This window comes from Thunnus thynnus, chromosome 21 (genome assembly GCF_963924715.1).
Source record: "Thunnus thynnus chromosome 21, fThuThy2.1, whole genome shotgun sequence".
NCBI lineage: Eukaryota > Metazoa > Chordata > Actinopteri > Scombriformes > Scombridae > Thunnus > Thunnus thynnus.
In genome coordinates, this window is record NC_089537.1 from 17,668,998 (window position 1) to 17,681,742 (window position 12,745).

The following is a 12,745-nucleotide window of genomic DNA, read 5'->3' on the forward strand; positions in this document are numbered from 1 at the left end:
GTCTGACATAAACATCTTAAAAAAGATGGCAAAAGTCAACAAACAACTCCCCAAGAATTTAAAAGTGGATTGTGATGGCTTTTAGCATGCAGATGCATACTGACTAATGCAGTGTAGCACAAACATGCACTAATGCACCGTGCCCTGTGTAAATAAATATGAACTTTTAGGAAAACATCACTGACAGGCAGCTCTAATAATATAACTGACAAGTTGTACATGTCGATGTTATCAGAATTTGATTCACAGTACAATTGTTGTGAGCGAGCATGATGTCATCAGCTCCCATTTTAGCAATTGTCAGTTAAGAAACAAGCATACTTGATTAGTAAGAGTTAACAGTTTGCCTTTGTCTTACACTTTGTTTGTTTGGAGGAACACATATATGAGATATGACTGACATTTATAAAAACACACATACACTCAGCCTTTAGCCCATTTATGGTGTTTTTTTCCCCGGCGTTATCAAAAATACCATCCTTTTTATTCATAGTTGCATCAAGCTTTGATCTTATGATTGAAGGTTGATTTTTTTTTGCTTTTCCTAAGACAGCCCAAGATGTTTTCAAGTAGTGGAACCACAGCATTTTCTTAGTGCAATAAAAATAACATTCAGAATGTTATTACCCTTAAAAACAACAAAGAAAAAAGTCAAAAAGACAAGTGAACTGTGTGATTCTAGAAAAAAGGAGAGAAAGCCATTGCACCCTGTGTCTTTGGGGTTAAAATACAGATCATGAACCACAACATCACTGTCTGGGGATCTTTGTTACATCTTTCACTCCCTCATTTACATCTTCCTGTCAAAATAATTTTAAAAAGAGGGAAAGAAATTGACAAAAGAGTCTGGCCACATCATGAAGAAAACGGTTTTAAGACATTAACACTGTTCAATTTCATCCTGTTAATACAATTGATAAAACAAAAAAGAAAGTAATATGAGAGCTGCAGCACAGATGCCAGGTCAGATCTGTGACGCTGGATGGCATTCCAGGTCAGAAAAACTTTTTTTTCCTTGCTTTCTTTTTTCACTGTCCATCCCTCACTTAATTGCTCTCTGCACACACTCATACAATACATAGTTAGTCTCTCTGGCTCATAACTATTTCCTCCCTCTCACTCCCTCCCGTTAATTCTGTCTTTATCTCACTTTCTGTGCCTCTAATTTTCTCCATCTTTCTCTCTCCATCCTTTCCTCATTCTCTGCGTGTCTCTATCTCTCTGGTGACAATGTCCTGCAGTTATGAGACAAGGTCAGAGAAGTGAAATCCATTTAAATACTGATGCAACTCTCTGGAGGCCTATACTCAGCCTCTGCAGCACTCCTCCCTGTACGCCTCTCCCAAATTGATGAATGGATATATCGCCTTAGAACATTTATTATTTGTCCTGTATTAATCATTCAATGTATTGCACATTTAATGGCACGGTGTTTTGTGTTTTTTTTTCTCAGTGCCCCAAAAAAGTTTATAGAGGGGAAAAACAACCTGTTCTTCATTGTTAAGAACTGTGGTAGTAGTAGTGGTGGTAGCTGTGTGTGTAACAAGTGCCTGGGAAGTCCCTGTGTGTTTGTTGATCCCAGGTGCATCTGCATTTGAAATGTTTCCACCCTAGTTTATGGTGCACCAAGGGACGTGCCATTTCCATGTTTTAATCCCCTCTCGTGCTTAGTCAGGCGCTCCATAAAAACGCCACATGTTTCACAGCAGTGAAACGGCTACCTCATGTATACATGTAAACTATTCCAAGGTGTGTGAGAAGGCAAAAACACATTTTTGCAGGAGGGATTTGTTTGGCTAGTGCAGCAGTCAAAAAGCCAGATTATCTCTTATCAAATAAGAGGTGTTATTTTGTTTTTTGGTTGTTACATTGATGTATATGTTCATTTCCTTTTTTCTACTTGTGGTCAACATTGATTTCTTTAATTGTAATCAAGTGGTTATTATTGTAACCATGACGATGAAAGTCCCCTAACCATAGCACCAAAGCAGAAATGTTTACGTAAACTGAGGAGTTATTTTGACCCAAACCAACAACTTTTCCAACCCTAATCAAGTTGTTTTTAAGCCTAAAACTAACCAGACCCATGGCAGTGTAAGATCAGATTTTATTTTTTAAACAGTTCACTGATGGCATCGGATCAGAAAGTGTTTCTGTGTTTCATCCTGGCGGCCACAGTGTATTCTGTCGCCTGATTTGGAGGACTTGTTTTTTTTAAATGGTATGACATGATGATGAAGTTGTTGTTTAGTGTTCCAGGTCTGAGTTTTGACATCATCTCTGACCACATGACCATGATTTTGAGAAAACTGGATGAAGCAGAAAGACGGGGGCGACAGCTTGTTGCTACGATGTGAAATTGTTCGCATTTATTGTGTTTCGTTTGTTGTGTTCGCAACAAACTGGGTAGTAATTTACTTTCTTATCTGAGTTGATTACATCAGTATGAACATATGTGCTGATTCTGTTTTTATTGCACTAGAGAGTCATCTTCAAAAATTCATAACCCAAACTCTGAGACATTGTTGCCCACATACAATAAAATGTTCCACATTTTACTCTTAATCATTACCATGATGCTGATTCAGTGTTCCTTCCTAGTTTGCTGCTTGGTTTCACATTACATCTAATCATTCATACAACATTTTTATCAGCTTGTGATTCTATGCCAGAATTGCATCTCACCCACTGCTAGCTAATCAACAGCACAGAGCACTTGTGGCCTTTTCCATGGCCTTCATACGCTTCCCTACATGTGAGAACCTCCCTCACGTTGTAAAAATGAGCAGCCAACTATAAGTCAAACAATGATTCCTAATTAAGTGGAACATATTTTTTTTTCCACTGCTTCTGATTATGCTCTCCTCTACTCCCCGTCAGCTGCAAATAATTCTGATAATTTGGTGGTGCATCGTTATACTATTTTAATTACATGATGATGGACTCCAGTTCTGAAGCTGAGTCACTATTCCATAATTCTCTTTTACTGAAACCACACCCCAAAATACCTGCCACTGCTCATTTTGTCAATGAAACTCATTCATATATATTCTCACCTAGCCAGGGTCTCTGTAGAAACCAGAGCTTATAAAGCCCCTAAATGATGAGGTAATTGTTCTCGGAACAAATAAAATAAGAATTTTAAATAAATAAATAAAGTAAGGGGGAAGAAAGAGAGAGAAAGAGGGAACACAAAGTTGAAGCAATTTTTTGTGATTTTTTTCCTCCACAATATAAATAAAAAAAATCTCAATATATATAAAAATGGCTCAATTATCTAAAAGCCTTGCAGGCATGTAGTCCTGCTCTGTTCAGCTTGTTTTTATGCACATATACATTCAAGGTGCTTTGGAAAATGATAGCAGCTCAGTAAGCAGTGATTATCATTTAATACATCTTATGGGAGCAGGTTTCTTTGTGATTTCCACTTCCTGCATTATATTTGTCCCACCTGTGCAAACCCCTCTTATATGTCAGTCATTACGTAAGTCCGTGTGCTTCTGCGTAAATGCAAAGGGGTCAACAAAGCTTAATGTTTATACTGTGGGAATGACCGTAGCATCTGTGCATTATGCAAACTTGGACTGGTATACAAACATTTGTTCGTGTCTATGCAACACAGAGTTTATATAAATATACACATATAGAAAATTGTACTCTGATTCTTATCTTATTTATGTACATGTGTGGCTTACACACAAATATACTGATTCTATACAATGGAAATTGTAAAATGATGTCTTTGATAATTGTGAACAGCAGTGTTGAGGCCATTCAGTGTTTGTGTGTGTATTTATGTGTTTGTCTAATGAATTGTTACATTGCATCTAGTTGCTTTAATCTTTAAGTGCTTCACTGACTAATCATTTACTGGTAGGAGGTCAACCCTAAACCCTGAACTACAGTCCAATTAATAAGTTGTTACTTTACCTTATACTGTAGATATTATGCTCATGTTGTTTGTTTTGGTTTTTGGGTTATACACTTACGCACAAACAATAGTCAGGTGCCCAAATGAACACTGACATGTTTTTCTCGGTCATTCATACTGGACATTAAGACATTCCTTCACAATGCACCTTCCATGCAAAAAAAAAGTTTCCAAAAAGTTTCCTGGAAGCTAATATGAGGCTTCAACCTTCCAAATTAGTCAAATAAATTCAGTATATTTCAAAGTTACTGTCTTTTAGTGCTGCAGCTGAACAGGAAAACACTGTCTATCAAGACACAAAAAGAGGGGTTTTTTATATATTTTAAAAAGAAAAAGTAACTGTGGAAGATGTCCACTTTATTTGACTAACTTCAAATAAACTTTACCATACATTTGTGCTCAAAACGAGGCCTGTGGATTTTGTCCCGCTTCACACACTGTAAGTGCATTTGGAGGAGATCTTCTCAGTATTAAGTGGAGGAATGATTACAGCAAGCAAAACCTGTTTCAATGTTGATATGGGCACCTGACTGTTGTTTTAAGACAGACTCGAAAATTATGAACCTAATTATTTAATTAAAGGATAGCTTGTTTTTCAAAACAAGTTGATTTCAACTTGACATTTTTATTCACACACCCTTCGCCACATGTGTACACCGGTTTACAACTTGCAAACTCATTCTCACTCAAAGTTTTGTTTTGTTTTTCCATTTCAAACTAAATTAAAAACCTTAATAATCCCTCAGAGAGGAACTGGTTGTGAAACTCACAGAGGACAGATGACAGATACAGTCAAAATCCAAAACAAATGCATTATCAGCATTCTTCAAAGATGAAATGTAAACAAAGATGCGGTATCTTCAGTCCTATCTCTTGACACCTAAGATAATCACACTTCCATAATCACCACGACTCTCGTGCATCTGGGCCACTAAGAAAACAATCACGTTATCTGTCAATCTTTTAAGTCTATTTTCACACTGTATCTTTGCTTTCTCTATTTCCCCAACAGCTAACCATTCTTCGACTATGTGGGAAAAGATGTGTGGGTTTTAGTGCATTTATAAACAATGCCAGTGGCCCAAATAAGACAGTGACAGAAAATAACTTAATCCTCAAAATAAAGGGATAAGTCCAATACTTTAAGTGGCCTTAAACACTGGAGGGTTTAAGCCACCAGGGCTATGCAGAGGGTTTCTGAGGGTTACCTTCAGTCTCTTCGGCCCTGGAGCCTTCTTACCATAAATCTGCTATTTAAAATGTAACACTCCACTGTACTCCTCTTCTCCCCCCCGCCCCTCCATCTCTCATTACCCATGCTGTCTTAGAGGTTTAATACTTGTCTGTACTTGCTATTCACTCTGAACTATAGCATAGCTCCCGTTTGTTGTCATGCTGTACCACATTAAGGGACACAACCTGGGAAAACCAGTCCAGGAAATGGTTCTCGCTCCAATGGTTGACAGATATACGCTAGTTAAATCTGATTTACGGATGCTGGCATACTCTGACAAGCTTTAGAGAAGATGATGAGTCCTTTTGCAATGCGCTTTGATGAAATGAACAACAAACATATCAAAACTAAGATAATGAGGGAACAGCTTCTGGCCCAGATTTCACAGAATCATATAAAGTACAATTCAAATATAGTATTATGTGCCAATGCATGCCTGTTGAAATGGTTAGTTTCATCTTTAGGCTGCTACGCCACATGCTATCAGTCGTTCAGGGGACAAGCTGTGATATTGGAATGAAACCTCTTTCGTTCCTGCAAGATAAAAAGCCCACACCTCCACCCCCTGCCTTTCCCTCTTTTTTTTTCTGTATTGTACTTTTGTAATTGGAGGTGCCATAATGAAATCAATTCAGTGGTGATAACAGATTTCACATCATGTTACCTGTTTCCCTTGGAAGAGGCCGCCACGTGAAGATGTCTAAAAATATTCCTCTTTCATGCATCATCAATATCTTCATTATATGAAGGATGGGCGTCAGGTTGTGTTTACTGTTTTCGTTTAAATGCCACTTGACAGGGTAGCATCTTGCCAATGTCTGTAACACACTGCTTTTTTTTTTGTCTACTGTGTAATTTCACTTTTGCAGACATGCGAAAAGCAGTTATATACCACACAGTGGTGATAAAGCTTGGAAGAGAATAAAAATGCCCTTGTCACAATCATAACAGAGAAGCAGAGACACACGTTTGCTTTACATTATCATCTTTCTTTTTGTGTTATACTTCAAAATCCCATGTAAACAAACAACTTGACACTGGAATTGCACACTTTTCAATATACAGTCACAGCAAAATGTGTTTTTTTGTTGCTGTGGCCTGAAAAGTATGTTGGGTTTTTTTTGGCAATATCTACTGTAAATCTAAAGAGTCATGTTTCTTTGCTTCTTGTAGCCATGTATTCAAAAGATTCAGGGTAGTGCCACTGATTAATATGGAGGTCTTTGCACCCTTTATGAAAAGTTGTTCTTTAACCATAGAATGCAACTTTAATGTGACAATAGTAGTAGAGTACAAACAGCAGCAGTGAGCAAACATCAGATGAATTAATTTACATGTAATGAGAAAGAAATAGACACCATATAATTATTCCTACGTATCCCATTATTGCATTTATTATCCTGTATGAATCTCACAGCTCACTGATCTCACACAGAAAATATACAGTATATTTGCAGTGGAGCTCTTCTAATACAGTTCATGCTGTAGTTTATAATCTCAACCACAGAGCTGACCGGTAACTGACTTTTATGACAGATGTTTATCCTCTCTGCTTGATTTTATTTCAACCATGAATATGCTAAATATGAATATTTAGCAGGCCAAACTGTTGACTAAGCGTTTTCTGAATGAATCCTGAGTTCTCCCATGTGTGCTGTATGTTACACCACTGCTCTTGTGTGCATCCACTAAGGAACTTAACTTACTAACGAATAATTTTACACTTCAGAGAGTGTGCCCACCTCACAGGAACAGCAAAAGATGATCTCTTTTGTTTTAAATGCATCTGAGTGTGACTGTTCATATTTTAGCAGCAATAGGAGTAGGGAAGAAAACGCAATGCTGCATTTTGATGCAAGTCTAGCCTAATTATTTGGAGAGGTTGGGGGGGGGGGGGGGGGGGGGGGGGGAGCAATACAATTGATTCTGTTTTTTTTTCTTGTTTTTCGTCTTTAGGCAGTGTACCATTTTCCCTAGATACACACTACAAAGTGAATTCCTACTGTGCTCTGGGACACTCTGGTGAGACACAGGGATATCCACAGGCAAAGGCCTTAAGTCACACTCTGTGATGCTAACCATAGCTCTACTGTACACACCTACTTTAGCCTTGGTCTAATTACTGTCAGCCAGACGATAGGGGTCATTGGTGTCTCCTTGTGTTTACATGTGCTGTAATATATGCATGTTTCAACAGTACACACCAATTTACTATTCACTAACACACTACGCTGTTGCATGTGATGTCAAGTTTAATTTTTAATGGAAGACCATTACTAGCCCATTCTGACATATTTTGAATATGTCTCTCCTCTCCTCTCCTCTCCTCTCCTCTCCTCTCCTCTCTTCTCTCCTCTCTTCTCCTATCCTCTCCTCTTCTCTCCTCTCCTCTCTTCTTCTCTCCTCTCTCGCCTCCACTGCTCCATCTGTGTCCTCTATATGAAAGGGAATAGTTTAGCAGGCCTGACAAAGGGCGGCACAGAGGAGGCAGAGGTGCTGAGGGAAGCTGAGCACTGCTGGAAGGGATTCCTATCTGTTTGTGTGTGTGAGTGTGTGTGTGCATGTGAGAGAGAGAGAGAGAGAGAAAGAGAGGGAGTACATTTGTATACATGTGCGAATTTGAATAATTTTGAATGTCAATTTGAATACTACTTATCCCTACCTGTAATGTTTACTGCATATCTGTTGAGAGTCAATGATGTAGAGAAAATTAAGTACTTGCAACTGTAAAACTAAAAATACAGTCCCCCGTTTCCTAAAAGCATCTCAATGCTAAGGTGATCGTAAAAAACATTTTAAGAACCTTAGCTGGGCTTTAGACTGAAAACAGCAATGCATTAAAACAGTACATGGCGCTTGGCTGGTAGGAGTGTGTTGTTTAGGCACCGGTGAGACAATGAAATATTATCCAGGAAGTCCACTTGGAGAAACAAATATATGCATTTGAAGGCTTATCAACAGTTTGTAATACTCACAGACAGCATTTTACAACTCTGGAAAGGTATCAACAGCAACTATTTTATCTTTCATCTTGATGCTTGTGAAACAAACAACAGAAATATGGCATCCACATTAGAAAATAATTCGCAGGAACGTGCACTTGCATGTGTGCGATTGGCCAATGTAGCGCCTTGCCAGATGACGCCATGTCACATAGCAGCAAAAGCTGAACCTGGTTCAACTTTTGCTGCTGAACTGAACTACTACACTGACTGAATGGCCTCCTTCGAGTGAATGTTAAATATGTTAAGTTACTTTAAAGTGTATTCAGCATCATCTTCAGCACCACGGACAGCTGACATTAAGGAGCACTTTACGGTATGCGCGTGCAGTTGTTCTTACGTGCTGCTTTTCTAACGTGTTTTGAAATTTAAGAGCATTCGGAGGAACTTTTAAAGTTCTTAATTTCTGAGATTGAGTTTTTTTAGGAAATGGGGTCCAGGTCATTAGATCTGGTGAGGTAACTGCTGAGGTATACTTACTGTAATGTCAATACAATGCACATGTTGCTTTTTAACCTTTTATAGTATCATTAAAGATCAGCCTGCGTTCAAGTCATGTAGCTATGAATGTAATGTAAGTTGCATTAGTTCAAGGACATTTGACAGTTTGAGGATGACACTCAGACATCGTTGTGTTAAAAAATCTATTTCAAAATATTATGATCAGAAGGGAAAAAAAGTAAAGAAAAAACTCATAACCTCTCATGTATATTGTGCTTGATCCTCCTCTGTCTAAAAACAGACCAGGACTGAGCGGACCTGCTTCCTGTCCCCCATGCCTGTCCAACCGAGCCCGCCTGGCCCTCCGCATGCTGCCGTCCGAGCTGGGCCTTCTGTTGCCGCGGCAACAACAACTGCATAGCTGGCGTGGCTCCGTTCGGCAGCTCGGCCTCATTATGCTGCTGCTGGCTTTGATGTGGTTTGTGAGGCTCTACCTGCATTACTGCAGCCAGTGGCTCTACCTCCAGGCGATAGCAGTTCCTGTCAACAAGTGAGTTTGCTTCCTTTGATATCGCCCTGCACACACACACACACACACACACACACACACAGACACACACACACACACACACACATACACAAGGGTGGGGGAAGCGTACGGATACACATGCACACACAAAAAGCAGAACTACATAGACACTTTTTGAGCACACACATTGCTGCTAACATGAATCCCTTTACATGGAGGACAGATACATATATAGATTGCTGAAGCATGTGGGTAAATTGCACATGTGCACACACACAAACACACACTCACAAACAGAATTCATTGCACAACAGACATGCATGCAAGCTCAGAAACACACACATGCAAAGCACGGTTGTGGGAAAATGGGGTGTGGACGGGATATGGAGCAGAGGAGAGAATGGGGATGTGCAGTGTGTATTGGAAACACACACACATACACACACACTGGATAATCATCTGTTTGGAATCCCCCCATTAACATTTTAACAAGACTCTCTCAATATTAACAAACCATTGCTGGGGGAGTTTGTTGATTTCACCACACGGCTCTAAGTCCCAAAAGGCTACATTATTTGGAAGGAATTTATTGTTATTATTTGGTACACAGCATTGAGAATAAACAGCAATAAGATACCACAGAACTGTTAAATCACATCTCATTGGCATATGGTGCTGATTTAATTCATCACAATAAAAAGGGCTGGCTGCAAACATGCATACAAGCAGGTTTTTATTACAATAGCATGGGGGTGCAAACATCACGTTAAATCATGGAAAGTGATAGAGGACAGCAAAAAAAAAAAAAAAAAGGAGAAAAAAATGTGGCTGAATGGAAAAAAAGGATGGACTGAGGGGGCGGATAGGAGGTGAAAAAACAAAAATGCGAAAACAGAGGGGGTCAACGTCGGATGACAACTTCCACATGTCCGAATCTGCTGCTTTCCCTTCGAGCATTTCTCTCTCCATGCTATGGCCAGAGCTGGCGGTGCCCAGTGAGAGAGACCAAGAGTGACATCAGAGTGGCTCGTGTGATGACAGGCCTCCCTCCCCATTTGTTTCTATCTCAACCTTTCTTTTTTACTCTTCTCTGTCTCTCTCTTCCTCCTCCTTCCTCATAATCCATCCCAGGCAATTAGTGGACAGCAAAGTGTGCACAGAGGCAACAAGGTCTCTTTTACACACTGACACAATCGGACCAGTCAGATGACCAAAATCAATGGTGAAAGACATATTTACATTCTAGGTTTTAAAAATGTAATGTAAGCTGCCAAATAAATGTAATGCTGTACAAATTGTACAGTACTTCTCTCTGAAATGTAGTAGAAGTATAAAGTTACACAAAATGAAAATACTTCAGTCCCTGAAAGTTGTACATAACTACAGTCCTTGAATAAATGTACTTCCAACACTATTCAAGATCCACATTGCTTGGCGATAGCACTTGCTAAAGATCATTAGAGTACCACTTGCAGTTGTGAAATTTACAATACAATGTGACATTTGAAGACAAAGAAAAAAAAATTAAATGAACTGCCACTGTCAATATTTTATATGGTATGATGCAGTCCAAATGCTGTAGGTTTCATCCTATTATATGAAGATTCACTATAAATTAAATATTTCCCTGCCATTCTTAGAATGACACTGAACAATGTAATTTATTGGCAAAATAGAAATAACATTAAACTTGTCTATCTGTGCTGGCCATCCAGTGAGTTAATCTTTTGGAAGTTAGGAGATTTGCTTCAGATAAAACACCAATGGACCTCTTCAGTCAGATTAATGAACAGAATCTGAAAGGCGCTTGACTTTTAGAGCAAATCAGATGGGAATTAATGAGCAAAAACTGCACCGCTCCTCTCTCACCATTGGTTCTACCTCCCCCTGACTGATGGGAAGATTAAGAAACTCATGAGGCTTGCTGTAAATGGAGAGTCTAACTTACAATTGGGTGCTTTGAAAGCTCTCATGTAACAGCGCAGGTGATAATACTGTTATTTGTAGCATGAATGAGTTTGATTTTGATACTTTTTTGATATATTTTACCCTTTTTACATGATTTTTCAGTGAGTTGATATTTCCAGATTGTAATGCCAATAATAGTTTTCTTTAATACATCACATGTTAACAACAAGGCAGCACAGACTAGTGATGCAGCCTATGATAATGTTGATTGTCATCAAACTAATTAAATATGATTGAATCAACCACAAATAATATAATATAGTGTGTGAATTGCTGGGACCAGTTGCCCCTGAGCTGCAGAGCTTCGCAAATTCCTCATAAACACACCACAGACATATTGACACATGCACATAATACACACACATGCACGTCACTCGCTTCCGTTTCCTCTCCTGCCAGATTCCAATTCCACGCACACACGGTGGACCTCGTATACCAGAGTTCTTTGCTTCACACCCGGGAGGAGCTGGTGATGGTGGTGGTGGGTCCCCTGACCTTGAACGCAGTAACGTTCCTGCTGGTTCTGATCAGATGGGGCTGTCAACAGATATTTGGCTCACTCCCTTCCTTCACGTCAAAGTTTATCATGGCTCAGGGAGTGTGGACAGTCCTCAACCCCCTGGCAGTCTTTGCAGTGGATGCCGTCCTCGGGGTAAGTCACTTAAAAATAACTTGGACACTTGTGCACTTTAAATAGGAGTTCACTTTATCTTGGCAAAGTGACTTTATATTACAAAAAAAAGGGAGGGGGGAGGGGAGGGTGAGAAAGAAAATGTGCAAGGTTAGATGGGTGTCTTTTTTGGCAGTGGGATGGATTTTGTCAGTGAGAGAGACCGAAATGATCTGGACTGTTCAGAGTTATGAATCATTTAAGGTAATGTCTAAATCAAAATGTACTATAATGGCATTGTAAAACTGTTATTTCTGACCAAATGCTATAATTCTTTGTACTGATGTTGATGTATTTGGGAGATTTGTAAGATGTGAGAGGTAAACAGTGAGCTAAAAAGTATGTGATACCATCATGTGATCTCTTCAATGACAAGAGCTTCCCCATATTGCAAATGTCCACCCTAATACATCCAACAGTTCTCTTGTGCAGATATGTCTGTTTTTTCTTCCAATGTTTGTCTTCTCAGCGTCTTGCCTACAGCCCAGATGCACCAGTGGGTGATGCAGCCAAGCTTTACTGGCACTTCTATCGAGCTGACCAATCAGGTGCAGCGGGGGTGATCATCACTCTCTTTCTCTACGCAGTACTTCTCCTTCTGTCTATCACCATCCTCTCCATATATCTTCTCAGGTGAGACACGTAGGCAACAGTCAGGTGCCACCCAACAAGCTTGGTAAAGTGTGTCAGTAGCAAACATTTTCAACAACCTAAAGCTGCGTCTGAAATTCCACACTAACATGCTATTTAGTACGCTAAAAGAGTATATGAGATTTTTTTAGTATGTCCGAAACCTTAGTATGAAACCAATAGTACGTGAAGTGCTTACTATTTCTGGGGAAATATTACAGTATGCAAGCATTGGACACTATGCCATGCATAAATATACCACAGTGCAAGGCAGTAGTGACAACGAGAGAGAGAGAGAAAGATTTTAGCTCTACGTGCACCAGTGACAACAATTTGGCAC

General features: G+C 39.4%; 1 protein-coding gene across 1 annotated transcript in view; it reads left to right on the forward strand.

The window, feature by feature from the left end:
* ofcc1 (orofacial cleft 1 candidate 1) overlaps positions 1 to 12,745 on the forward strand; it is an 82,221-nt gene that overhangs the window by 40,453 nt on the left and 29,023 nt on the right. The window contains exons 10-12 of the mRNA XM_067578884.1: positions 8,910 to 9,158; positions 11,505 to 11,757; positions 12,245 to 12,408. Of these exons, the coding sequence (XP_067434985.1) occupies positions 8,910 to 9,158; positions 11,505 to 11,757; positions 12,245 to 12,408 (666 nt within the window). The remainder of the gene's footprint in view (positions 1 to 8,909; positions 9,159 to 11,504; positions 11,758 to 12,244; positions 12,409 to 12,745) is intronic.